The sequence below is a fragment of the Barbus barbus genome, assembly GCF_936440315.1.
Source record: "Barbus barbus genome assembly, chromosome: 2".
NCBI classification, from domain to species: Eukaryota; Metazoa; Chordata; class Actinopteri; order Cypriniformes; family Cyprinidae; genus Barbus; species Barbus barbus.
This window is the reverse complement of record NC_136730.1, coordinates 25,104,375-25,131,357: the sequence shown is the minus strand read 5'-3', so window position 1 is coordinate 25,131,357 and position 26,983 is coordinate 25,104,375. Positions and strand designations below refer to the sequence as shown.

General features: G+C 36.6%; 1 protein-coding gene, 1 long non-coding RNA gene and 1 pseudogene across 3 annotated transcripts in view; all 3 read left to right on the top strand.

The window, feature by feature from the left end:
* Positions 1-515: 515 nt before the first annotated feature.
* On the top strand, positions 516-13,001 carry LOC306883413 (ATP-binding cassette sub-family F member 2-like; annotated as a pseudogene). Its single transcript has 16 exons — positions 516-581; positions 1,192-1,279; positions 1,440-1,652; positions 3,566-3,746; positions 3,955-4,052; positions 4,963-5,036; positions 5,360-5,455; positions 5,678-5,780; positions 6,370-6,465; positions 8,173-8,292; positions 9,892-9,981; positions 11,312-11,422; positions 11,532-11,591; positions 11,887-12,015; positions 12,133-12,336; positions 12,450-13,001. The product of its transcript is annotated as an ATP-binding cassette sub-family F member 2-like (transcript).
* Positions 13,002-16,657: 3,656 nt separating this feature from the next.
* Positions 16,658-17,735, top strand: LOC306882209. Its single transcript, XR_013785225.1, has 4 exons — positions 16,658-16,812; positions 17,148-17,207; positions 17,365-17,457; positions 17,555-17,735. It is a non-coding gene; the product is annotated as an uncharacterized lncRNA (long non-coding RNA).
* A 5,919-nt stretch (positions 17,736-23,654) lies between these two features.
* The window catches only part of LOC306843172 (DNA-dependent protein kinase catalytic subunit-like), a 29,934-nt gene continuing 26,605 nt past the window's right edge, over positions 23,655-26,983 (top strand). The window contains exons 1-7 of the mRNA XM_079374472.1: positions 23,655-23,892; positions 25,129-25,205; positions 25,316-25,420; positions 25,552-25,626; positions 26,333-26,441; positions 26,622-26,734; positions 26,811-26,910. Of these exons, the coding sequence (XP_079230598.1) occupies positions 23,730-23,892; positions 25,129-25,205; positions 25,316-25,420; positions 25,552-25,626; positions 26,333-26,441; positions 26,622-26,734; positions 26,811-26,910 (742 nt within the window). The 5' untranslated portion in view covers positions 23,655-23,729. The remainder of the gene's footprint in view (positions 23,893-25,128; positions 25,206-25,315; positions 25,421-25,551; positions 25,627-26,332; positions 26,442-26,621; positions 26,735-26,810; positions 26,911-26,983) is intronic.

Here is a 26,983-nt window from a genome sequence, read left to right as displayed (position 1 = left end):
AATCGGTACATATTGTTTACATGATGTACAACGGGTAATCTTACTTGGTTGCGTTTAGCATTATATTACGTTGTACTGTCTGTTCAATTACTGGTGCAAGAGTTCCACCTAGCGGCCATTAGTAAAACTACGCTTTGTAATTTCAATTCCCACTTCAGTGTTGCTTTATTTCTTGTAATATATTCACGAGCATTGTGTGTTGTTTGGAAAGTTTATTTACTTTATTCATTGTTATTCTTTATTTCAGAAACCACACACACAAACACACCTACATGTAACAAACTGATTGTGTAATAAATCACTGCTTGAGACCTGAAACTGTCGTGGATCTTTGCCTATCAACCTTCTGACCGAGGTTGAGGACTAGATGTTGGAAAGCCAGTGTATCTTCGCACATACATCTAACAACACAATTATCTGTGTATAGTGGAACAGTAATTTATCTATTCATGAGAGTATAAAAATATTATCATGTTAGATGTGGCATCACAGATTAGCTACTGTACTCCACAGCCATGCCGTCAGATCTTGCTAAAAAGAAGGCTGCAAAGAAGAAAGAGGCTGCCAAAGCTCGACAGCGTGTGAAAAACCTCTACAAATGATTCAGAATGCAGCGGCACGACTGATCTTCAACGAGCCCAAAAGAGCGCATGTTACACCTCTCTTCATCTCTTTGCACTGGCTACCAGTGGCAGCTCGCATCCAGTTCAAGTCACTGATGCTTGCGTACAGATCTACCACAGGCTCTGCACCCTCCTACTTCCACTCACTATTACGAACCTACATCCCCTCCAGAAGTTTGAGATCTGCTAGTGAGCGACGCCTTGTGGTACCATCACAGAGAGGCTCAAAATCACTCTCCAGAACATTCTCGTTCACCATTCCTGGCTGGTGGAATAATCTTCCCACCCCTATCCGGAACGCCGGATCTCTGGCAACCTTCAAGCAACAACTGAAAACTCATCTCTTTCGGCAGTGCTTGACTTCATCCTAAACTCAAAAAAAAAAAAAAAAAACTTTCCCTCTATCTTTCTCTCCACCTACTAGTTTGTACTTATTTGAACAATGATTGAGACTTGGTGTTACGAGCACTTCCTCTGTCTGACTGCCTCTTCAAGATGAATCGCTTTTTGTATTCCCCAATTGTAAGTCGCTTTGGATAAAAGCGTCTGCCAAATGACTAAATGTAAATGTAAAAAGCATGATGAAGTGAACGGAGAAGGAGAGCTTCAAGATGGCCAAGTGAATGGTGCAGTAACTAATGGGGAGACAAATGGAGGTGTGTTTATTAAAATCATGGCTGAAGTTTGAAGAGGGCAATTTTGACAGTTCACACTCATAAGGCAGAGTCAGTCGAATTTACACGCAAACATACCTCTAGCTTTAGCTATGATACATAATTTACTGTTCTATGTCGCATCTTTCTCTTTTCCCTTTAGATGTTGCTGCTCTGACTAAGGAGCTGGATGAGTTTGAGATGCGTAAAATGGAGGCGCGGGCGGTGACGGGCATCTTGGCATCCCACCCCAATAGCACTGATGTTCACATCAGCAGTCTGTCACTCACCTTTCATGGTCAAGAGTTACTGAGCGACACAAGCCTGGAGCTCAACTCTGGCCGGCGCTACGGTCTTATTGGCCTCAATGGCACAGGTATGGATGTTAAGTGACATTGGGGCTGATACATCCATTGCAGTAATCTATTAATTAACATAAAAAATCTTGTGAACAAATAAAACCATTTTCAGATTATTTATTTTGTAAAATGCAATAACAATAGTATCTGTAATTTGTTAATTTTTTAGAGAAATGATCTCAAATGTAACATCAGCTTAATATTTTGTAAATATAAACAAATTTTGATTCTCATGCCTGCAACGCACTCCAAAAACATTGGGACAGAGGTGTTACATCACCTTTCCTTTTAATCACACCTTTTAATTGTTTCTGAACTGAGGATGCTAAATATAGCTGTTTTAGAAGAGGAATTTTTGACCAATACAAGACTTCACCTGTTCAACAGCTGTGGTCAGCGTGGTCATCTTATTTTTCTCTTCATATGGCTGGGCAATATGGACAAAAATATAATATTTTTTTCCATATGATACAATATTGATATTTATCACAATATTAATTTACTATTAACAGGGAAGGAAATGCTTTCCACATGTTTGTTAGAGCTTGAGAATAAATGCAAAGATAATTGGTTGGCTCTTAATTAAACTCTTTAGAGCTACATTTTAGTTAAGGGCCCCATGAAATCTGTTTTATTTTCCCCTAAATTCTGTTTTCCATTTTATGTTTTTTTTCTGGATTCTGTGTTTCATGGTTCATTACAAATTTTTCATTAAAAATGGTGTCAAATTAAATGAATTAATAGAACTGGAATAATTTAATCAGTCTTTTAAAATGTAATAGAATGAAAACAATGAATCTACAACAAATAAATTATTATAAATTAAATATTAATTAATAAAAAAATACAAATTAATGAAAAATACTTTGGTTCTATTATATTTATTCAAAATTATTATTATTATTATTGCTTGAGAGTTGCATTTTAGTGTACAAAAGTAATATATTTCTCTCATAATTTCTTCAAGTTAAACCAGGCTTTTATTTTGAGTTGTCATGAAAGTGAAAATTTGATTATTTTAAGTTGTCATGAAAGTTTTTAGTTCATGTCCTCATGTATTGAGATGTAGATGCTGAAATCACTGCGATTGTTGGAGTTTGTGTATCAGACAAAACCTTGCCATTAATTTTTACAGAGAGACACAGAACTTGCAGATTATTTTACTACTAGTGAAATAGCCTATCCGTGACAAGCACTGACTTGCTGTTGTCATATTTATTTCTCCTGTTAGATAATCCATATCAAGTAAAAATGTCCAAAGCTTATCATCATTATCGACTTAAATTGTATTGCGATCTCGACATATATCGATATGTATGAAACCACACTGTTGTTGCACAAGTAAAATGAGGCCTGGCATTGCCTTGCTCTTTTTCCTGGAAAAGACATCATTTTGATGGTAGCATCTGTACAATCACAAAATATACCTCACCCATGTTTCAAGTTGCATTTCTTGATACAGCAACAGACTGTGTAAAGTGAAAACAGTTTGTACAGTGTGGTAGATGGTGAAAGACCTAAATTATGTGCAATTCTGAGAAATGTTATTTTTTAACAGTTTGACAACTCTCACATTAAATTCAGCACAAAATCATAAGCCACAACCCACCTTGGCTTGTCTTTCAGGGTGCTTTTTAATTTTTTTAACTTTTCACTTTTATTTTGGCTCTGTTCCAATTTTTGGGGGGATTTTGTTGCAGCCGATATAATCAATTTGTTTACATTATATTACAAGATATGTAATATTATATTACATTATAAACAAGAGACAGCTAGGCCAGTGAAAACATTCAATCTTTTTATTTGTAGTTTCTTTGTCAATTAAATAAAGGTTAAAGAGAATTAATAAATCACAGTTTATTGTTTTTATTGCATTTTACAAAACTTAGGGGGATCCATGAATCAGAATATTCTTGAACACTCTTTGTAGGCAAGTCCATGCTCCTATCTGCCATTGGTCATCGAGAAGTTGCAATCCCAGAACACAAACATCTACCACCTGACACGAGAGATGGCCCCTAGTGAGAAGACAGCGTTGCAGTGTGTAATGGAAGTTGATGAAGAGAGGATAAAACTAGAGAAGGAGGCTGAGCGATTGGCTCATGAGGACTGTGAGTTACATACACACACATGGATCAGGTTTTTGCTATACTAATCTGCAAGTTGACAAACCTTCTATTATTGGTTACACATACTATAAAATGCTATTAATGTGCTGTTAATGCTATTAATCAAATGTAAATTTTATTTAACAAGTAGCACAGCACTTAATTAAATACAACATGTCCCGTTTTCTCAAATTTTTTCTGTTTACTGCAGCAGAGTGTGAGAAGCTGATGGAGATTTATGAGCGTTTGGAAGAGTTGGACGCAGACAAAGCTGAAGTTCGAGCTTCACGAATCCTCTTTGGACTTGGGGCCTGTACCATGAAGCCGGATTAGGTGGCTAGCCAGCTATGTTTCAGCTTAGTTTCCGCCAACCCTGGGTTTTAGGTACTATGAAAGTAGCTCGGCTTTAATCGGTGTTCGTTGCCATGGTATCTTACGCTGCACGGCTAACCTGCTCCAGGGCAGGTTATGTTCTGGTTTAGAGATCTCAATCTGAAATTTGACCAATCAGCTTCAAGCAAAGTGACACATCTCTGACGCAATAAAGCCACTCCTCCAGTTTCTCTTACTCCAAATTAAAGGACGCTACATAAAACATTTTTAAAGATAAAATCATGTGATTTTTAGACATGATTATTTTTTATTATTTATATAATTAGTATACCCTTAATCCATTACACAAGACAGCTTAATTTAATAGTAATTATTAAGCTTTTATTTTAAATTAATATAAACATAGATAATATGCAATATAAATACGTTTTAGAATCAATAGCTGTAAACATGACTACATATGAGTTTCAATTTTTAAGTGTTGTTATATCTATAAATATTATAAACTTTACAAATTTTACTTGCACTTATATGGTAAGATAAGTTTTCCTCTTTAATGGATCGATTGTTTCATTTTGCTGTGTAAATGTGTTTAAATTCTTCATATTGTTCAATCTTTTAATCTTTGGTAGTGAATTCGCACTGACTCTCTCACGAGAAGTGAATCCCAGTTTCAAGGCATGTGATTGGCTGCTCATTACTGATGTCACACTTTCATGTGCACGAGCTCCATTAACTCAGGATCAAGCCTGAGTTGACAGAGAAAGTTGATGATCAGCTTCATGGTACCAACAAAGCCGGATTGAACTGGTTTGGTTTTGTCAACTCAAAACTAATCCTGTAACCCTGAGTTTGTTTAGCCACCATCATGGTACAGGCCCTTGGTTTCACACCTGCTATGCAGCAAAAAAACCTGAAAGATTTCAGTGGAGGCTGGAGGATGCGTGTGTCCCTTGCCAGGTTTGAAAATGACATTTAAATGTTTATTCTGTGTCAGTACAAAATATGTAATATTTACTTGTAGAAATAGTGTTGAAAAATGGTTTTAAAAAGTCCAGTCTTGCGGTATAATGCAATTTATTGTTAATGTCAAACATAAACATTTTTATAGTTCCTTTTATATATTTGTTATAATACCACTCATTTTGTGGATTTTATTGGTTATCCTCACATAATGAATGGACGAAAATCCAAATGAGACCAAAAGTTATAATTTATCAATTTAATATAAGCACAATAATACATTTTCTTAATGTTTCCTTTTTCTAATTTCCCTCTTTCACAGCCCTGTTCATAAAGCCCTTCATGCTGTTGTTAGATGAACCTACTAACCACTTGGATTTAGATGCCTGTGTGTGGCTGGAAGAAGAACTTAAGTCGTGAGCACTGTCTTCAGTGTTTATTAGATTTTCTAGTACACCAGTAATCAAATGAGATGTAATTTTCATGGACAGAAACAAAACTAAATGTCAAAGAGTTTCATGGAACACAAATGCGTAGGAATTGTAGTTTACGTTGACAAACAATACATTTTTTTAAACAAGAAATTGTCAGAACAATACTTATAGTTAACAGATTTTATTTATTTATTTATTTTTCAGTTTTAAGCGAATTCTTGTACTCATCTCACATTCTCAAGACTTTCTCAATGGTGTCTGCACGAACATCATTCATCTCCACCAGAGGAAACTCAAGTACTACACTGTGAGTGCTGTTGCACAATGTTCATGCTTTTTTTACCTACAATATAATTGGCAGAGAATCTTTTGAAAGCAGTGAGGGATAGTTCACCCAAAAATGAAAAAGAAAACAAATCTGTCATCCTTTACTCCCTTCATGTTGCTCCAAACCAGTATGATCTTTACGTCTGTTTTTTTGTCGATACATTGGAAATATAAATATCTTCTTTTATGTTCCAAAAGTCACATAGGCTTGGAGCGACATGAGGGTGATAATAAAAATTATGACAGCGTTATGATGTGTAATGACATAGCTTTTTTAAAAATGTGCAAGTGTATCCAACTCACAGAAGTTGCATGCAAAAGCGTTGCTACCCTCAAAAAATCTGTACTATTGCCTTTAATAGGAGACCTGATCCTGAGGCTCCTCTTGTGCTCTTCCTAGTCTAGCCTTAAAAGGCATAAAATATGACGCTTTTATTACTGTTACTAATTATGAACTGTTGCTGATCCTGAGTCTGATTTATTAGCACACTCATCACATATATTAAAAGTAGCAAAGGTATGAGAGTGGTAACAGTGTATGCTGTATGTAATGAAAATTTGTTCTTTAGGGTAACTACGATCAGTATGTGAAGACCAGGGAGGAGCTGGAGGAAAACCAGATGAAGCGGTACAACTGGGAGCAGGACCAGATAGCTCATATGAAGGTGAAACAGTGTAGTGTGGCCTTATTGCTCTTTTTTTTTAGGGGTACTCCGATTGATCATCTACCAATCACGATCGGCCTATAATCACTTTGGGATGTTTGATCGGCGGTCTCTATAAAGGCCAATCTCAAAAAACTGATCTCAAGCTGATGACGCGTCTGCTGTGAGAGGTTTGGCATGATATGCAGCGGCACCGTGTCATTCTCTGTCCGGCGTGGGTGAAATAATTATAATGCTGAAGGTGAGGTGCTGTTTCTGTCAATGGTAAGTTTTAATTTAGAATGTTTGTGATTAATGTAAGAAAAGTAGTTCAAATGTTTTGCCCTTTTGCTTGAGCAACTTAATATATAAATCTAGAAGTAACTGCAAAAGTAAAAAGCATTGAATAATGTGTTTCTTATATATATTGCATTTAAACACGTCTATGAAAGATTGTATTACTGTACTGTATAAAAAAGAATCACAAAAGCATTTTAAGTAACAATGTTTGGATTTGAAATCTAAATACTGGATAAATGTTGTGTTTGTAGTAAACAGCCACGGATCAGTTGCAGACTCCTTTGTGAAAGTACAATGAGAGTCCATGCTGCTTCTTCACTGCTTACGTACCACACATGGACTGCATAAACACTGCAAACGGAGTACGTATGAAGCTGGTGAAAAAGGCCCCCTCACATACAGCTCACGAAATCAGGCTTGTGCTGTGTGTAAGCTATTGTGCAACAATTGCACGATTGTCAAAACAAAAATGCAGTGCATGAATAAACATTTAGGTGTGATAAATTATATATTAAAAAAAAATGCCCCCCTCAAATTAAAAAATGCCCTCTCACAAGAGTCATGGCGCTTTTCCTCGGCATGGTACAATTCTGCTCGGTTTGTGTTTCCGCTGCAGTTTAGTACCGCTTTAGAGTGGATGGGATTATTCACATATCGTTACAGTTGTACCGCCTCTACTGCTGTGACTCCTGAAAAACTTTTTCATTCCACGTCGCTCCATCAAGCTCTCGCTAGATCTACTCCTCGGCTATCAACGAGAAGGACGTCTGTACTTCCTCAGCAGACAACGAAACAGACATTTTTTTGGTTGTTAAAAAAAAAGGTGCGCTCATTCAAAACATTTGTGTTCGATCCTTCGCTGGCTGTGCAGATTTAAATCTAGCGAGTCTGTTGTGTCTCGTGCCGCAAGTTCAATGACGTGGGCAATGACGATTTTCTCCGGCCAATTAATGATCAGCAGAGTTTACACGTCACATTTTGGTAACGGTTCTGTTCGGTTCACTTGGGACCTCAACCGAGGTGGTTCTGAAAAAGTACCAGGTACTCTGCCCAGTGGAAAATCCCCCTAAAGTGAACAGTACTGTGCCGTACCATGCAGTGGAAAAGCACCATAAGAGGGGAATTAATTTTCAAAAATGAAATTCAGACCCTGAATAAATGTTTAAAACTCTTGATTGGATCATCACTATAAATAATTCTACATGATAAAAAGAAGGCTATAAAAAGACCGGTATTGGTGATAGTATCAGCAGATACTGCTTTCTGTGATTGGCGATCAGTGATCATCCTCAGAAATCCTAATCGGAGCACCCCTACTCTTTTTAAATTGTATTTTTGTTTTATAGTTCTTGTACTGCACTGCTGCTGTTCATCATATGTATGTCATTGCAAAAATAATGTCATAATTATTCCCTTCATCTCCTGTAGAACTATATTGCCCGTTTTGGTCACGGCTCTGCAAAGCTAGCTCGCCAGGCTCAGAGCAAAGAAAAATCACTGCAGAAAATGGTGGCCTCTGGCCTAACAGCTCGTGTGGTGAACGACAAGGTTTGTCACGCAGGCAAATACTCATTAGCACACTCTGTAGCTGGTCAGTGAGACATTTTTGTGTTTCTGCATGTCATTTTCTCTTGCCCAAGACCTGTTATCATCATGAAGCATCAGTTGAGGATTGCTAACTCACTTTGTTCAATTGACCAATGCCATGACCAAGACAAAAGAGGTGAATAGTGAGAACCATGTAAACCAGAAAAACAGGTTTGGTGGTTTGGTTAAAAAATACTTTTCACCAATAATGTAGAACTAATCTAAGATATTTATTTTACAGTGGTTGTCTGTAATTTCTTCAACAAGAAGTTGCTGGTTTTTCTAAAGCTGGTCTCAGACTACAGAAGTTTTAAAATCCTAAGAGATTATGAAATCTGGTTGCAGCACACACATAAGGAGAATCTTTGCAGATTTTCCTCCCTCAAATCTTAAACATGTACACACTACAAGATTTGAAAATCATGTTGCATCACGTTACCAGATAATTTGGGCTGAATATCGAAACCAACCGAGATCCTCAAGATTTTTTTTCTCCGATTCTTGGGAGGAGAAAATCTGGGATAAATTGTTCTAAAACTCCTGTAGTGTGAGTCTGGCTGATTTGCTGTAGTGATTATAAAATTCTGTCACTAATTACTCACCCTCATGTCGTTCCAAACCCGTAATACCTTCGGAGACTGACATGGAAGTCAAGAAATTGTTGAATAAAGTCATTATTTTTGTTTTCTTTGCACACAAAAAGTATTCTCGTAGCTTCATAACAGTACGGTTGAACCACTGATGTCACATGGACTATTTTACCGATGTCCTTACTACCTTTCTGGGCCGTTTTAGTTGCATTACTGTCTATGCAGGGTCAGAACCCAGGTAAAAATAAAGCATACTTAAATGCACAAAAAAATACTTATAAGCAAGTACAATTGTAGTACATTCTTACTTTTTGTGCTAAATAAAATTGTAAAAGTTATAAACTATGAATACTCTATTTAAAAGTTTTTTGTGGCAAACGTTAAATGTGTACTAAAATTAACAATTTAACAGTAACAGTTAAAATATAAGAATAATATATATATATAATATTATTCTTATATTTTAAATAATTCATAAGTCTATATTTTCTATGTATGATGAGTAAATAAAAGTGTATGAAAGATGGGTTCAAGTGTACTGCAAGTAGTAACTAAATCAATTTTTTTTGTGTAGTGATATTATGTTAAAAGCCAATTTTAGTTCTTCATGGTGTCTCAAAATAGCACAGTTGAGTACACTCAGATTATTTTATCTTTTGTATATTAAGTTCAAAATTAGTGCATGAAAATAGAGCACTACGTACGTGCTCTTTTTTTTTTTTTTTGCCTGGGAAAGCTCTCGAATTTAGTAAAAAAAAATCTTAATTTGTGTTCTGAAGATAAACGAAGGTCTAACGGGTTTGAAACAACATGAGGGTGAGTAATTAATGACAGAATTTTCATTTTAGGGTGGGCTATCATTTAATTTTCATTTTAGGGTGGTGCCACTGATTTTGCTGTTAAAGATTAGCATTATTTTCCACCATGGATTAAGTTATCAGAGAGTTTTAACCACACATTTCTTCTTCAGACTTTGTCATTTTATTTTCCTCCTTGTGGGAAGATCCCCCCTCCTGTCATTATGGTGCAGAATGTCAGCTTCAGATACTCCAGTGACACAGTGAGTCCACAGACTTTCAAACAGCCTATCACTGCAGATATCACATTTACACAACTGTCTGTATTGGGACATTAATTTTTGTTTCAGCTCTCTTGTGTTGTCATATGGGGTGATATGTTGTCACATTGTATATGTCTAAATTTATGCAATGATTTGCTGTAGCATTAAGGCATCAAGGGTCGTTTTTACAAAGGGTGATAACTATAACGATAACTATAAAGCTTTAATAATCAGTGTAATTTTTTAAGATTAGTCAAGACTACGCCACAAGTATAATATAACAATAACAGCAATAACAATACTATAATAATAATTGGAATTATATAATTTTGAATCATTTTCAGAACGATATTTTCAGCTAAAAATAAAAAACATTGTCAGGCAATTAGAATCCACTTGACTTTACAGAGATCAAGCATTTAAAGGGGTCATATGATGCGTTTTCAAGTTCTCCTTTCTTTTTGGAGTGTTACAAGCTGTTCGTGCATAGATAAGATCCCTAAAGTTGCCAAGACTAAAGTCTCAAACCCAAAGAGATATTCTTCATAAAAGTTAAGACTCGTCCACGCCCCCCTAAAACGGCTCATTTAAACACGCTCCCACATGTCTACATCACTATGTGGGAAGATTTGCACAACACCACCCAAACGTATACGTAATGATAGTAGTATTGTTGATGCCGCCGGCACCATGTCCTGGAGATGCTGTGTTTCGTTGTGAAAGCGAAACTACTTTGTTTGGGCTTCCAAAAAAAGGACACAACTAGAAATCAGTGGTTAAGTTGTGTTTACAAACACTGTTCCAGTACAGTTCAACCCAAATATTAGAGTGTGTGCAGCGCATTTTACGGAGGACTATTTCCTGAACCTGGGAGAGTAGCCTACAATGCCAGCTGTGCACAAAGGCTGTTTCTATAAAGTGGGGCAATTCCAACGTTGCAAGGATTGGCCAATCAGAGCACACCTCGCTTTTCAGAACGATGAGCTTTGTACAAATCGACGCGTTTCAGAAAGGCGGAGCATAGAGGAGCAACAATAATGTACAGTATTTGGAAAATAATGTGTTTTTTGAACCTTAAACCGCATAAACGTATTGCAATACACAAAATAATGTTCTTTTCAGCATCATCATATGACCCCTTTAAAGCGGCAGGTGACACAACTGCAGTGCGCTTATACAGAATGTTATTTTCCATCAGTGTAGTTGTCTTTAGAGTTATTGTTCTTGGTGTGAACAGGTTTTTTAGAGTGGTTCGGTCTTGTAAGCACAATAGAAAGTGGTAAAAGCAAATATTTCATAAAATCATTTATTTTCTTATTTTTTATTACAGCATTTTATTTACAAGAATTTGGAGTTTGGCATTGACCTGGATACAAGAGTTGCACTTGTAGGTCCCAATGGGGCAGGCAAGTCCACACTTCTCAAGCTACTGATGGGAGAGGTCAGTAATGAAAATAGGCTAATATGATTGGATGGTTAGTCTTTTATAGTTCTGAACAGTGATTCAGTTTTAAAGCCATTGATGTTCATTGGCCTATTGTCTCTCATAGCTTCTCCCCACAGACGGAATAAGAAAGCACTCGCATGTCAAGATTGGCAGGTATCACCAGGTACAGTCTTCATAGAAATAGTCTTGATGATTAGTTGTCTAGCTACTTGTGTTATTCTATCTGTTTTCACAACAGTCATGTTATATATATGTATATTATTTATTTATATATATATATATATATTATATATAGAGGGAGAGATGTATGTTTGTTACGGTTCTGAGGCATAAAACGTGTAGTCACATTAAACGTGTAGTCACATTATTCACGTTTCTTCATAATTTGATTATAAGCATGTTCATTTAAGTTATTGCCAATTGTTTGTAATTGCTTTTGTGTTGTGTTTGGTCTGCAGCACCTGACTGAGCAGCTAGAGCTTGACCTGTCTCCTCTGGAGTACATGATAAAGTGCTTCCCAGAAATCAAAGAGAAAGAGGAGATGAGGAAGATCATTGGACGCTACGGCCTGACAGGGAAGCAGCAGGTATGTGTAAGGGTGTTAACATGAGTCCTGCGTTATTTTGAAAGCCAGACAATATAGCGTACTAATGTACTTGCTTAGGTTGTTTTCTGTTTTAACTGTCATATCCCCCTTTAACAGGTCAGTCCCATCAGGAACTTGTCAGATGGCCAGAAGTGTCGGGTGCGTTTCGCCTGGCTTGCTTGGCAGAATCCGCACATGCTGCTTCTGGATGAGCCAACTAATCACTTGGACATTGAGACAATTGATGTTCTGGCTGAAGCCATCAATGAGTTTGAGGGAAGAATGATGCTAGTTAGCCACGACTTCAGACTTATTCAGCAGGTATATCTTCAAAGCTAGTAAATATATCAGTTCTTAGAGTCTTGTTTGTTTTCACATTGGACTAGATGTCTGTGATCTGGATTGTGACAGATGGCTTTTCCATCTCGTTCTAGGTGGCTCAGGAAATTTGGGTGTGTGAAAAGCAGACCATCACCAAATGGAACGAGGACATTTTGGCTTACAAGGAGCACTTGAAATCAAAAATTGACAAACAGACTCATGATATATAAAAACCCATGAGCAGAAGAGACAAACTTTTCCACCGTGGATTGATTACCCTCCTCTATTTCCCAGAAGTGTGAGACTGAAGGAATTTAAAATTGGACAATGAACCCCAGTTTCTCAACTGTTGATGTGGATAGCATTCCATTGTACTGTCATCTAGGAGTGTTGACAACTTCCTCAAGAGCAATCGTTGAAGCGTTCCCTGATATTATATCTCTTAATGTAGCTCTCAGATTTCACAGCATCAGCACGTCTGTTTTATTTAAAACTGTAAAGGCAATAATGATTTATTGGAACAAATAGATTCAGTTATGTTGGTGTACAACAGTAGAGAACATGAAAGTATGCAGAAAACATTTTTCAGAATATCCCACGTCAAATCATAAAATACAGTGTCATACCAAAATAATGAATGTAGACATAAAATACCATTTTAAACTAAACAGTGTGATCGGTCAATAATGCATCCATGTGAATACACATCCACTTAGAACAACAAAGGGTGCTGCTGGAGGACTTACCTTTGTTTCCCCCTAATTTAACTGTTAGTGCAAGATGAGCTCACATTAGGCAAAACTGTGTTGTGGTCATTTTAAATAGTTTCTCACAGTAGACTACATGCAAAAACATTTGCAAAACACTATGCAAAAACACAAACATGTTCATGTTTCACAATGAGGTACATTTATCAGTTCTAGTGAACAGCAATGTCAAGTCATGCAGCTGTCAGTGGTTGAGAAATGTTCCGGCCCGCACTGTGTGTATTTCTAACCCAGCTACACTTTGGGGACACATTTTTGAAGATTTTCAGATTTTTCTTTATTTTATAGTTTCCTTGTTACATATTACATGGACTTACTATAGTAATAAGAGTAAATTATGCATAATTACATGCAATAATCCTAAACAAAACGCTAATCCCAACTCTAACCCATAATAAGTGCATGTCGTTAATTAATAATACTCAGTACAATTACACCATAACAAGGACGCTGTAAAATAATTGCATCTGATTTTCTTTGCTAAATCTGACAAGTCCCTTCTAGGAACATCCTCCCTGTTTAGGCAGGTAAACATGCAGATGTACAACTGTCTCCAGTCATGTGGTTGCACATCTGCATCTCTTGTCGCTGTATCTTTCTATAGCTGTGTAAAAGGAGTATGGGGTGTGTGATTGGGATGGTGGGGGTGATTTGCTATAATATGATCAAAGAAGGCTGTGAAAATTAATCTGCATTGTTAATCCTTTTGATCTTTTATTTTAAAAATTCACAAAAATCTAATCTTTCATTGGATAATAAGAATTTAAAATGGGGGAAAATATCATTATGAAATAAATGTTTTTCTCAAATACATGTTGGACACAATTATTGGCACCCCTAGAAAATCTTATGAGTAAAATATCTCAGAAGTATATTCATATTCAAAATTGAGCACTTCAGGGTGATTATGAACATGAAATTATTCAGCCATGGCTTCCTGTTTCACAGAGATATAAATAGGAGGGAAAGCAAAGCCCAAATTCCCTTAATCATCCATCACAATGAGAAAAACCAAAGAATATATTTCTGATGTGCAGCAAAAGATAATTTAGCTTCACAAATTAGTGAAGTGGCTTTAAGAAAAGAGCTAGAGCAGTGAAAATTCCCATTTCCACCATCAGGGCAATAATTAAGAATTTCCAATCAACAGAAAATGTTACGAAACTGGAACCTGGAAGAGAACGTGTGTCTATATCGTCCTAATGCACGGTGAGGAGGAGAGTTTGAGTGGCTAAGGACTCTCCAAGGACCACAGCTGGAGAATTGCAGAAAATAGTTAAGTCTCAGGGTCAGAAAACCTTTTAAAAAAAAATGTCAAACAGCACTTACATCACCACATGTTGTTTGGGAGGGTTTCAAGAATTATTCTCTTAGCTCATCCAAAAACAAACTCCAGCATATTCAGTTATCAGACAGGACTGGAACTTCAAATGGGACTGGCTTCTATGGTCAGATGAAATAAAAAAATTAGCTTTTTAGCAGCAAACACTCAAGATGGGTTTGGTGAACACAAGGATAAAAAGTACCCCATGTGTCCAATGAAAAATACAGCTGTATTTTTGATGTTGTGGGCCTATATCTCTGTTGCAGGTCCTGGACATCTTGTTTAGACATATGGCATCATGGATTCTATCAAATACCAACAGAAAAAAAAAAATCAATAAGTGACTGACTCTGTTAGAAATCTTATAATGGGCCATGTTTGGATCTTCCAACCGTACAACAATCCAAACACAAACCTCAAAAACAACACAAAAATGGGTCACTGAGCACAAAACCAAGCTTCTGCGATGGCCATTCCAGTCCTCTGACCTGAACCCTATAGAAAATGAGTGAGGTGAACTGAAGAGAAGAAGCACCGTCATGGAGCTGGGATCCTAAAGGGTATGGAGTGACTCTGGATGAAGGAATGGTCTCTGATCTCTTGTCAGGTGTTCTCTCAGCTCATCAGGCATTATAGGAGAAAATTTAGAGCTGTTAAACTGACAAATGGACGTTTCAAAAAGTATTGAATAAAAGGGTGTCGTAAATTGTGGCCAATGTGTATCATAATGATATCCACCCCCCCCTCCCCCATTTTAAATTCTTATTATCCAATGAAAGATTAGATTTTTGTGAATTTTAAAATAAAAGCTCAAAAGGATTAACAATGCAGATTAATTTTCACAGCCTTCTTTAGTCATATTTACCAAGGGTGCTGATATTTATGGCCATGACTGTGCAACCTCAACATCAACACACACTGCAATGTCTAAATGAAATGTCAGATGAAAACTGTATGAGCACCAAGTGACTTATTCCTACCCTGAGATACAATTGAGAGCACTTTGACAGCACGTGTACATTGTTTTATAAGAGCATATCTAAAAATATGTTCTTATAAAACAAAAACATGCAACATATTTGTCCTTGGGCACATACTTTATTTTCACTGTAATGCAGTAAAGAAATTTGACCTTCATTTGCACAACTATATTAGATTAAACCTTAATGGCTACAAGATAAATATGACTTCCACACTTTGCAGCAGCAGATGTCTCTAGTATTGATTTACTTCCATCTCTTAGCAATGAAGGTAACCAAAAATTTGACAGGAGTCAAAATCCTATCAATTCTCATCCTTGTGTCATGTGGGTAAGATGACCACCTACACAGCAATGTTATACAAATAATATTTTCCTCTTGAACTGCAAAGCAGTGTAGCTTACTTGCAACAGAGATGACAGAATATTAGTGAGTTAAATTAACATGAATGTACTGCAAAAGTAAAGTATTGCAACTTGTTTTTGCAAATCAAAACGGTTTGCTCACTTAATTTGCTTCTTTGACTGAGTACTAAATATATAGTTTTTTTTTTGTAATCTGAGTGCTTAAATTAAATCTTTGATGAATGAAAACAATCTGCACTCATGCTCTTGCATTTGAGATAAGATGTATAGTTTTGATACTCTTACAGTATCTACATCCACAGCTGGCAGTCAAATTAATAAAAAAAACTTGGATCTAAGAGTTTGCTTTCTGAATGAATACAGTTCCATTTTTCTAAACTTTTTACCACATTCTAAAGCCAAAACACAGCTTTGATTTCTGCTTTAATTAGACCTCTGGGGATAACAACTGATGAAGCCCCAGTTCAGATGGAGGAGTCATTCATCACAGGACATAATATAATGCAGGTAATGCTAATCCATATAATTCTACTTGTTGGCAAAAGATCCTTACTTCAACATTTTTCAAATAAACATTATAAAAACAAATTATGAACATAATTCAGTGCACTAAACATGTTAATTCTTTTTATCCTTACAAGCTCAAGATGAAAGAACAGGATTAAATAGTGGACAAAACTACACAAAAACAATAAAAAACTAACTATACATATAGTGATAATTTAATTAAATGGAAGTGTCTTACCAACATTTTTAAACAGTATGCTTATCTCTTTCATTTGCAACATTTTTCTTATCAGTAACATGCACATTTTGTCATTATTGCAAATGCACATGACTTTATAACAAGGTTCAATATAAATATTGCAGTGTAACTTCCTCCTCACTCTCAGTAGAAGCAGATAGCTCTCTAGTGTTTAGGCTCTAGTTATCCTGGTGCAATGAAGAATAAATCAACCCTACATTTGACTGGAGGCAAAGTTTTTCTCATTTTCATCTTTATACAAGGAGTCTTAACAAATAAGGTCAAAAACCCATGGGTGAGATGATAACTTTACTTGCAATATTTATTTATTACTAATATGGAAATATTAGTAATAAATATAGTAAAATAGCAATATTACATTTTATATATTTTTTTCTCTTGAGGTGCAACTAAACTGTAATTTACTTAATTGAGGTACAAATATAATATTACGCATTATACCATTCCTTCTTTAAGTCGTGTTAAATAATGATTAGCAAATCGGTTTTCTTTTGTTTCTCTCAGTTTGCTGAGAGTCAAACCAAACATGACAAATGTTTATGAAAATGAACTTATGCTCCTTATGAAACATGTTTAAGATATTTTTTCTTGCTCTTTTTTTCCTCTCAGATTCCTGAGTCTCATATATTGACATTTGACGAGGGATTGAGGGATTTGAAGTCTAATGAGGTGATGTCCCTACTGTGCCCAGCCATGTCAGATAATGTCATACCCTTTAGATCATTTATTTCACGAAGGTTTTTTTGAGTAAACGTTTGATCCAAGCTATTGTGTTCGGAGTTTTAAAACAGAACACAGCATTTGATTTCTCTGCTTTAATTATTAGCCACTGGTGGAAATGGATCTGCTGGGATCTGGATCCGGTGATGACACAGCTGTGGAGAAGCTATTCACCTCAAGAGATGAAAGACTAAAGCAGGCAATTTAAATGTTTTCAATTCTCTCTCTCAAATTATTGTCATCTAAACAAATACATTTGAGGAAAAAAATAGTGTATTTTTTTTCTTCTTCTGAAGTTATTCGCAAGAAAGAGCCAAGATGATTCGAGCCAAGATGATTAGAAGAAATTGTGGACGAATTTTCTCACTGCCTGCCTCTAATAAACATTGTTGTTTTTATCTTGGAATCATTGTTGGCCGTACTATTGAATTTTGCAGAATTATGTGTTGAATTAAAATGTTAAATGCAAACAAAAAACATTTAATTTTGAATTTTTTTTTAAATCGAATGATATTCATTGTTTAATTTCTCTCGTCTTCAAATTCAGAGAATAAAATTTAAAGTAAAAAATGACAATGTCAATGGCTATTTATATAATTATACAGAAAATATTAAGCACAGGCATGCATCTGGGATTATTAGCAGAAACAGATTTGAATACAATGCACAATAAATATAACTAGAACCTCTACATTAAGATCACAATCGTACTGTTTATCATGCATCATCTTGCTTGGGTGACAGTGAATGCTTGGAAATAAGACTATTTAGTTTCCTTTAGTCCATTCACTCCAAACTTTCTCATATCTTTTCATGGACCAACATCTACTGCAGACTATTGGAGAATTTGAGTATTTACATGAGTATTAATAAGGTCTACAGGCTGGTCAGTGAAAATTCTCAGATTTTTTACTATGTCTGTTTGCATAGTTTTGTGTTTTGTTGAATTTAATGTTAATTTAACCAGCATTTAATGCATTAACGTAACAGCCTCTAAATACATGCTCTTCATCAATCAGATTTTTTTCCACGGAAACCCACTCTGTAACTCTATACTCTAAAATAGTTTTTGTCTTTGCATTATCCGTCCCTATAAGTAATTCAAATGTTATATGTCACCCTGGACCATAAAACCAGTCTTAAGTTGCCTAGTAAGATATACCTAGTAAGACCACCCCTGCGTCCCATACTATCCACCCTATCTGCCTTAAATAGTACTGAAAATTACTACTATCGCATAGAATTTAGGATGGATAGTGCGCACATTGGGACGCAGGCCATGATTAGCTGCTTCAGGTGTGTTTAATTATGGTTGGCGCTAAACTCTGCAGGACACCAGCCCTCCAGGACCGACTCTGGTGACCCCTGAATAGAGTTGGGTTGAGTTATTTTTTTTCACTGTGGATAGTACAGGGTTCCATAGAGTTATTTTTTTGCACTATAGACATTATAAGTTTATGAAGGTTTTTGTGTGTGTGTGTGTGTGTGTGCGCACTGTAGATAGTATACAGGTCCTTTTCAAAAAATTAGCATATTGTGATAAAGTTCATTATTTTCTGTAATGTACTGATAAACATTAGACTTTCATATATTTTAGATTCATTACAACACAACTGAAGTAGTTCAAGCCTTTTATTGTTTTAATATTGATGATTTTGGCATACAGCTCATGAAAACCCAAAATTCCTATCTCAAAAAATTAGCATATCATGAAAAGGTTCTCTAAACGAGCTATTAACCTAATCATCTGAATCAACTAATTAACTTTAAACACCTGCAAAAGATTCCTGAGGCTTTTAAAAACTCCCAGCCTGGTTCATTACTCAAAACCGCAATCATGGGTAAGACTGCCGACCTGACTGCTGTCCAGAAGGCCATCATTGACACCCTCAAGCAAGAGGGTAAGACACAGAAAGAAATTGCTGAACGAATAGGCTGTTCCCAGAGTGCTGTATCAAGGCACCTCAGTGGGAAGTCTGTGGGAAGGAAAAAGTGTGGCAGGACCGATTCCAGACCTTGGGGGACCTGCGGAAGCAGTGGACTGAGTCTGGAGTAGAAACATCCAGAGCCACCGTGTACAGGCGTGTGCAGGAAATGGGCTACAGGTGCCGCATTCCCCAGGTCAAGCCACTTTTGAACCAGAAACAGCGGCAGAAGCGCCTGACCTGGGCTACAGAGAAGCAGCACTGGACTGTTGCTCAGTGGTCCAAAGTACTTTTTTCGGATGAAAGCAAATTTTGCATGTCATTCGGAAATCAAGGTGCCAGAGTCTGGAGGAAGACTGGGGAGAGGGAAATGCCAAAATGCCTGAAGTCCAGTGTCAAGTACCCACAGTCAGTGCTGCTGGTGTTGGTCCACTGTGTTTTATCAAGGGCAGGGTCAATGCAGCTAGCTATCAGGAGATTTTGGAGCACTTCATGCTTCCGTCTGCTGAAAAGCTTTATGGAGATGAAGATTTCATTTTTCAGCACGACCTGGCACCTGCTCACAGTGCCAAAACCACTGGTAAATGGTTTACTGACCATGGTATTACTGTGCTCAATTGGCCTGCCAACTCTCCTGACCTGAACCCCATAGAGAATCTGTGGGATATTGTGAAGAGAAAGTTGAGAGACGCAAGACCCAACACTCTGGATGAGCTTAAGGCCGCTATCGAAGCATCCTGGGCCTCCATAACACCTCAGCAGTGCCACAGGCTGATTGCCTCCATGCCACGCCGCATTGAAGCAGTCATTTCTGCAAAAGGATTCCCGACCAAGTATTGAGTGCATAACTGAACATAATTATTTGAAGGTTGACTTTTTTTGTATTAAAAACACTTTTCTTTTATTGGTCGGATGAAATATGCTAATTTTTTTGAGATAGGAATTTTGGGTTTTCATGAGCTGTATGCCAAAATCATCAATATTAAAACAATAAAAGGCTTGAACTACTTCAGTTGTGTTGTAATGAATCTAAAACATATGAAAGTCTAATGTTTATCAGTACATTTCAGAAAATAATGAACTTTATCACAATATGCTAATTTTTTGAAAAGGACCTGTAGAGTTACAGTATAGAGTTAAAGTACATGGAATAGAGTTATCCAGCATTAGCAGTACTGGCTTGGCAAGACTTCCCTAAAGCTTAGAATGGAGTCATGTAAAGCAAGGCTGTCAATGTCACTTGCTAGTTACACTATATTGCCAAAAGTATTGGGTCACCCCCTTCTAATGAACATATTTGACTACTTTAGTAATTTCTATGAGTACAAATCTTAATGTTAAATAATGATATTATAGGGAATTGTGTGCTTTTAATTTTATAGCAACGGTTTGGACAGGACCCTTTTCTATTCTAACATGACAGTGCCTCTGTGTATAAGGCACAGTTCAAAAAGACACGATTGATTCAGTCAGTGTGGAAGAACTTGACTGGAAAAACTTCAGAGCTGCACACCATCTCTCCGCAGTCTCTGTGAACGGAAAAGTCAGAAAAAAGGCAGGAAAGTCAGAAAAAAAAAAATCCCAGAGGAAAGAAAGAAGAACAATTGTTATAAAACATATCCAGTCATTATAAATGGTTCAGTTGAGTGAAAGCAAGAGACACAAAGTTTATATACACCTTGCAGTATCTGCAAAATGTTAATAATTTAAGCAGTAAGAAGGTAGAGGGGGTAGAATCATTTAAAAAAAAATTTGCTCTGATGAAGCAGTTTATTCTGCTAGGTGCATGTAAACTTTTGACCATATCTGCATCACCTAAGAGGTGAATTACCTCAATCATCAGGGAAACATCGTAGTAGAATGCTGGGAGATGTTCCTGCAGATTTCCTACAAACACCAGATTTGCTGATCACACAATCTTCACTGACATTGGGCTTTAAAAATAGCTAACATTTTTATTCCTACTTTACAGGGAATGAAACATAACTTTATCAATTACCCAAATATAGATACATATCCCAAAATCTATGAAAATGAAGAAAGGTACCTTAATTTTCCCCCCTCATCCATCCTTGCAAGCTTCTCTCGCACATCTTCATGAAGAATGTTCATGTATTTGCCACGACTGACACAGCAAACCTGCTGTCCTCTTCCTTTGGTTTGTTAATTATAAAATATAAGACGATTAGAGGGGATCTGTAAATGCACAGGTGGGAATATATTACTTGCAAATGGAAAAGATTCAAAGCATTTAAAATCCATAGGGATAGTGAGTTAATAAAGCACTTTTATCTTGTCATGTGTGATCAGGGTGAGCTGACTTACCTCTAACATCACTGTATCTCCAGTAACAAACCTGCACTGGTCCTGCAAAATCAATCACTCCAGATAAGTACAAAAATACTGCATATTACAAACACAACCAGTAATGTAACACCTCACTCTTCAAATGCAAAAACAAAACAAAAACACAACATTATTTCTAGAGGTGGCTGGTATATTGAATATTACTGGTGGTTATAATATCGATTATAGATCAGATCTTTGAATTTTGTTTAGTAGCGTTAAATTGAGTTTTAAATTGTTAATTTAAAAATACAATATTGTATTTTCAGCAGTCAAATTTCTTGGTCCACGCACGCGATTCCCCTCCTAATATCAGAATCATTCATAGATAAATTATAGGACAATATTAATTCCCCTCCCGAGTCCATATATCAAGAACTGGCGGGTGTGAAAGCCGCAGGAATGGCACGAATAAATTAAGAATAAAGAAAGCTTATATCAAGATATACTTGATTCTTTATCTGCAGTAATAAAGTCTCATCTGTAATCATGCAAACGCGCCGCTCCTCTGTTCTCGTTTGATCAGTGAAGCTCCTTCATGCGTCGCGACTCCAGAAACGTCATGACGTAGTATTTTTGGCGCATAAAACAAAAGAGCTACTTAGTGCGTGGTTACATGTTATTTCAGGCTTTTCATTTACGTTCAAGTTGTCCTCATTCAGTGTGTAGTTAGACCAAAGACTATGGTTAGACCCATTCATGACTCATTCTCCTAACTAAGTGATGTTTTATTAACAAATTTCGGGAGGAGCACGCGCAGATAATTAACACGGCCAATTCATCATCAGCAATTACACCACCTATCCAATCAGCACGAGAGAGAATCCCTATAAATAACCAAGCAGTCCTACCGTCATTATCTCTCGTCTTCCGACATCCCTCCACCACCCCAACTCCTCACCTACAGCCAGTTCCTACACCAGCACGGGGGGGAGCACTTTGGGTCCGGGCTAAATGCCGAGCTCGTACCCTCTCCCCGGTCGAGGGAGTACCCCGGGCTCGGGAATGATTACCGAGCTCGGAGCCCTCCCCCTGGACAGCACGCCAAATACGCATAAACTTGCTCCGTTATTATTATATGTAAGTGTGAACTCGTGAAATGTCAGTCATTATTTTACAGTGCAGTGTAGCCTAGTCTAATTAAAAATGTATTTGAATGCAAATTAATTTAGTCTAGATCTGTTAAAACTTTGCTTGCAATTTATGCAATTAAATGTGTTTAAGTGAGAACAATTCTGTACACAGATGTAAAGTACAGTACTATTACATACAAATACAGTGCTCTCATAAATGACACTGTTTGTCAAATATTATGTTGAAAATTAAACTTCATAGAGTTCATAACGCAAGAGCTGGGGATGAAAATTTCAACAATAAGTTTTATTGGAGTATACTGTATAAGAAAGTGTATTTAAGTTTAGAAGAAAAATACATTTCAAGTGCATTAATGCACATAGACTAAATACATTTAAAATACATTAACAATGTAATTTTGAAGAACACACTTAAATTGAAATTAAAATCAATTATTTTACATGTGCTTTAGTACATTGATAAATATCAAAATAAGTGTACTTATTTAAAACACAAAATCATAATTATGTAAAATGTATAAGTAATACTTAGAGATTATTATAAAGTGCATTTTTAAAAAGTGCACTTAAGTATGTTAAGACCTATTGTCATTAAAGTGTACTCTCTTTAAGTACACTTAAGTGGCCTTTAATTTAGATTAGATTATATTATCTGCAAGTGCACTTTTTAAAAAGTATACTTTTAATAATTTAAGTACACAAAAGTACACTTTTACTGCAATTAAGCACACTTCTTTTTCACAAGGGTTGTACTCATAGAAATGACTAAAGTAGTCAAACATGTTCATTAGAAGGGGGTGACCCAATACTTTTGGCAATATAGTGTATGTGTTGGGCCCAAATGATGTGCACTGGTTTTCTCAAGAGCTTCAAAACAAGTCTGCATCGTGTACAGATAGATGTAGTTATTACTCCGAGGAGAAGAATTCTGTAGGAGCAGAATCTGATGGCGAGCAAACAGCGCCACCCAGCGGAGAACATGAGCTATTGTTCTTCCAGAGGGACTTGCGGTTCAAGCAGGAAGTGTTTGTGTTGTTCTGCACTTTACTTACATAAGCTCTTGGTCAACTTTTATTCGTTTCTGATGTAAGCAACAGAGACAAATAATGTCTTCTGGTACTTCCACTGTTGGAGGGATCCAGGGTTATCTCCTAAAGCTTCATTCATTCCTTGGAGACACAGAGAGCAAGAATGCTGCTCTAGTCTGCCATGACATTATTGGAGACTTGGGGCAGGAATGCATGATAACTAAGAATGAGAATGAACTGGGTAAGAACTTCTTCATGCAAAAATCATTGCGTTGTGTTTACGCAAAATATAAAATATAATTATTATTCATCATTTTTCTACGGAAGTTCTAAGCGGCCATGTATTATTATAATTTTTCTGTCTTGTTTTCTCGTGATCTCGACATAACGAAAGTTGTTTTGTCGTTATCACGACTTAATTTTCTCTGTGTATTCGGCATGAGAAAATGCTATAGAAGCAGCATCATCGCAGCATCATGGATGATCGTATTCGCTTTTACTTTGATCAGGGACTCACTCAAACTGAAATAATAAAAATAAAAATATGGTATAAATACCATCCCAAATATTGAAGGTGTTGTGTGTGTGACCGACTACATTGATCCATGATAGAATACTTTTCATGCATATTCATACTCGGCCATTTTAGCTCTGTGTCTGTCAGTGATTGACGACTTACACACAAGTGTTCGACAATTGAGAAGGAGGCTGTCGGGTCTGCAACTTTATCGTCGAAGACAATATAGAGACCCTAATTTTCTCACGATAGCTAACGTTACAATTACGTCGTGAGAAAACGGTTTTTAGGTTGAGATCAACAACTTTCGTTATGTCTAGATAACCACAAAACAACTTTCGTTATGTCTGTGGGGGGGGGGGGGGGGGCGCAGTGGATAAGACACATGCCTTTGGTGTGAGAGACCCAGGTTCGAATCCACTGAGACACCAATGTGTCCCTGAGCAAGACACTTAACCCCTAGTTGCTCCAGCGGCGTGCGACCTCTGACATATATAGCAATTGTAAGTCGCTTTGGATAAAAGCGTCAGCTAAATTAATAAATGTAAATGTGATCACGAGAAAATTAAGTCGTGATAACGACAAAACAACTCGTTATGTCGTGATCACGAGAAAACAAGACAGAAAAATTATAATAATGCATGGCAGCTTAGAACTTCCGTATTTCTCTGGATAGTTAATTAAGCAAAATAAGATTACAGGGGCACGTGCAGCAGATTGACAGAGATTTGAAAACTATGTTATCTCAGTTCATGTATCATCTAGGATGGGCAGCTGCATGCACATAAACTCGTATAAAGATGTAACCTAAAGTAAAAATCACCTTTTAGCTGAAAATAACAGCGCTGACCTTCTCCACAAAAATGTATATGAAATCACCATTGATGTATACATTGATTGTCTGTGCATACAGTAATAAGTAAAGTTGATCTTGAAATATCAATATGAATATATTTTCAGTTTTACAGACGTCTTTGCTTTTTGCAAAGGAAGAGGGGTTGCTTAGCTTTCTCCGAAAGTCTCTGTCTAATGAAACGGTAAGAGGTGTTTACAGGCAAATTCTAGTAATGATAGGCCTATATGGTAAATCTTCCTGACATATTACACATTTATTATAAAGTTCTAAAAAAAAAATTTTTTTCCACAGCTGCGGGATACAAGAGTGGACATTCTGAATTTTTTAGGGACATTTCTGGAGAGAATCTCTGTCACTGTCCGAGGATGGGAGAAGAACTATGCGGTGGAACTTAAGGTACAGTACTTTAAAACAGTAGTTGGCAGATTTCTGTCTGGTTTGGCGTCATGTTTTAATGTGCTTTTCAAAGGTTGACTAAAATTACATATAACATTTGTAACACTAACTTACTTTCTCTGCATGGATAGGACATTTGTATTGTTGTCTACACAAAGGACAAAGCTGCAAAGTGCCGAAAGCCTGCTTTAGATCTTCTTATCAAAGTAAGTTCTGTTGACCTACTGTGTGCTGTAACTTGCACTTGATGTAACTACTCGCTGGTCATTAAACAGTCCACGCTTCCAAGATACTGATGTCCATTTGTTTTATTTTCCTGATATGGAACACCGTGAAAACTACATGCAAACAAACACAAAGAAATAGTTTTACACACAACCATTGAAAGGCCATCAACGCAAATAAAGAAATATACAACCATTAACTCTTTTACCGTGTTGGCCTGATAACCAGCAGTAGAATGGTAAGGAGCTCTAACATGCGTCTCTGAATTCACATCTCGCCATTCAGGTTGTGCCAATACTTCCAGGTTAAATTAATGAGGAAGGGTCATGTCACATTCATTTTAGTCAAACTGAGAATACAACAAAATAGTACAATACCAACAAAATTAGGAAATTAATACGCACACAAAAATACACACTTAAGTCGTGGAATCATAAAGATAAAAACAATATAAAAATTAATCCCAAAAATCGCAATACATCCGTCATAACTCATAACTGACCTATCAGCGTCAGCTACATTTGAGACTTAACTTAGACTTGTAGCCACTTGACTTAAGGTCTGCAAGGAGAAGGATTTTCTTCAAATGTCATGATACCTCTGACTTGGAGACAGAGAACCTGTGCTAATGACATATTTTGATATTTACAGACAAATACTGTTAACACATCCCACAAATCTCTCTAGATACTGTACCTCACAAAAGACTCCAGCATCACCCAGGATCTCAAAGTTGGTGATATGTTCAACAAATTTTACGGAGAGTTATCCCAGAAGCGTGAGATACCTGATACAGGCAAGTTGAGGCTTATTATTGTCTTATTTCATTTTCTGTTATAGCAAAAGTATGTTGCCGTTGTCATTGGTCATTTTAACAAGACTAACGTCATGTATTTTTAGTTGCATGTCAGTATACAAACAAAAACTTTAGCACATACCGTATGCGTTATTGAAACACCAAATTCTTTACCAACAGTACTGGGTTACATTTATGAACTTCTCGGAGTGCTTGGTGAAGTGCACCCCAGTGAGATGGTCAACAACTCTGACAAACTCTACAAGGCCTACCTGGGTGAACTGAAAGGACAGGTAAAGACGTCCTATCTGCATATGGAAAAGTGATCTTATATGTATGTATAGAGGTGCTAAAATCAATGGTTTTCAGATGACATCTACTACAAAGGAACCAAAACTTTCTGTTGTTGCTGGATGCCTGAAAGGAATCACAGCTCTGATGGTGAACTTCACCAAATCAGTGGAAGAAGGTGGGCATGTGTTTGTGTAAATTTACTGTCCTGAACTGGTCTAAACCTACTGTTACTGAATGAATATGCTCTC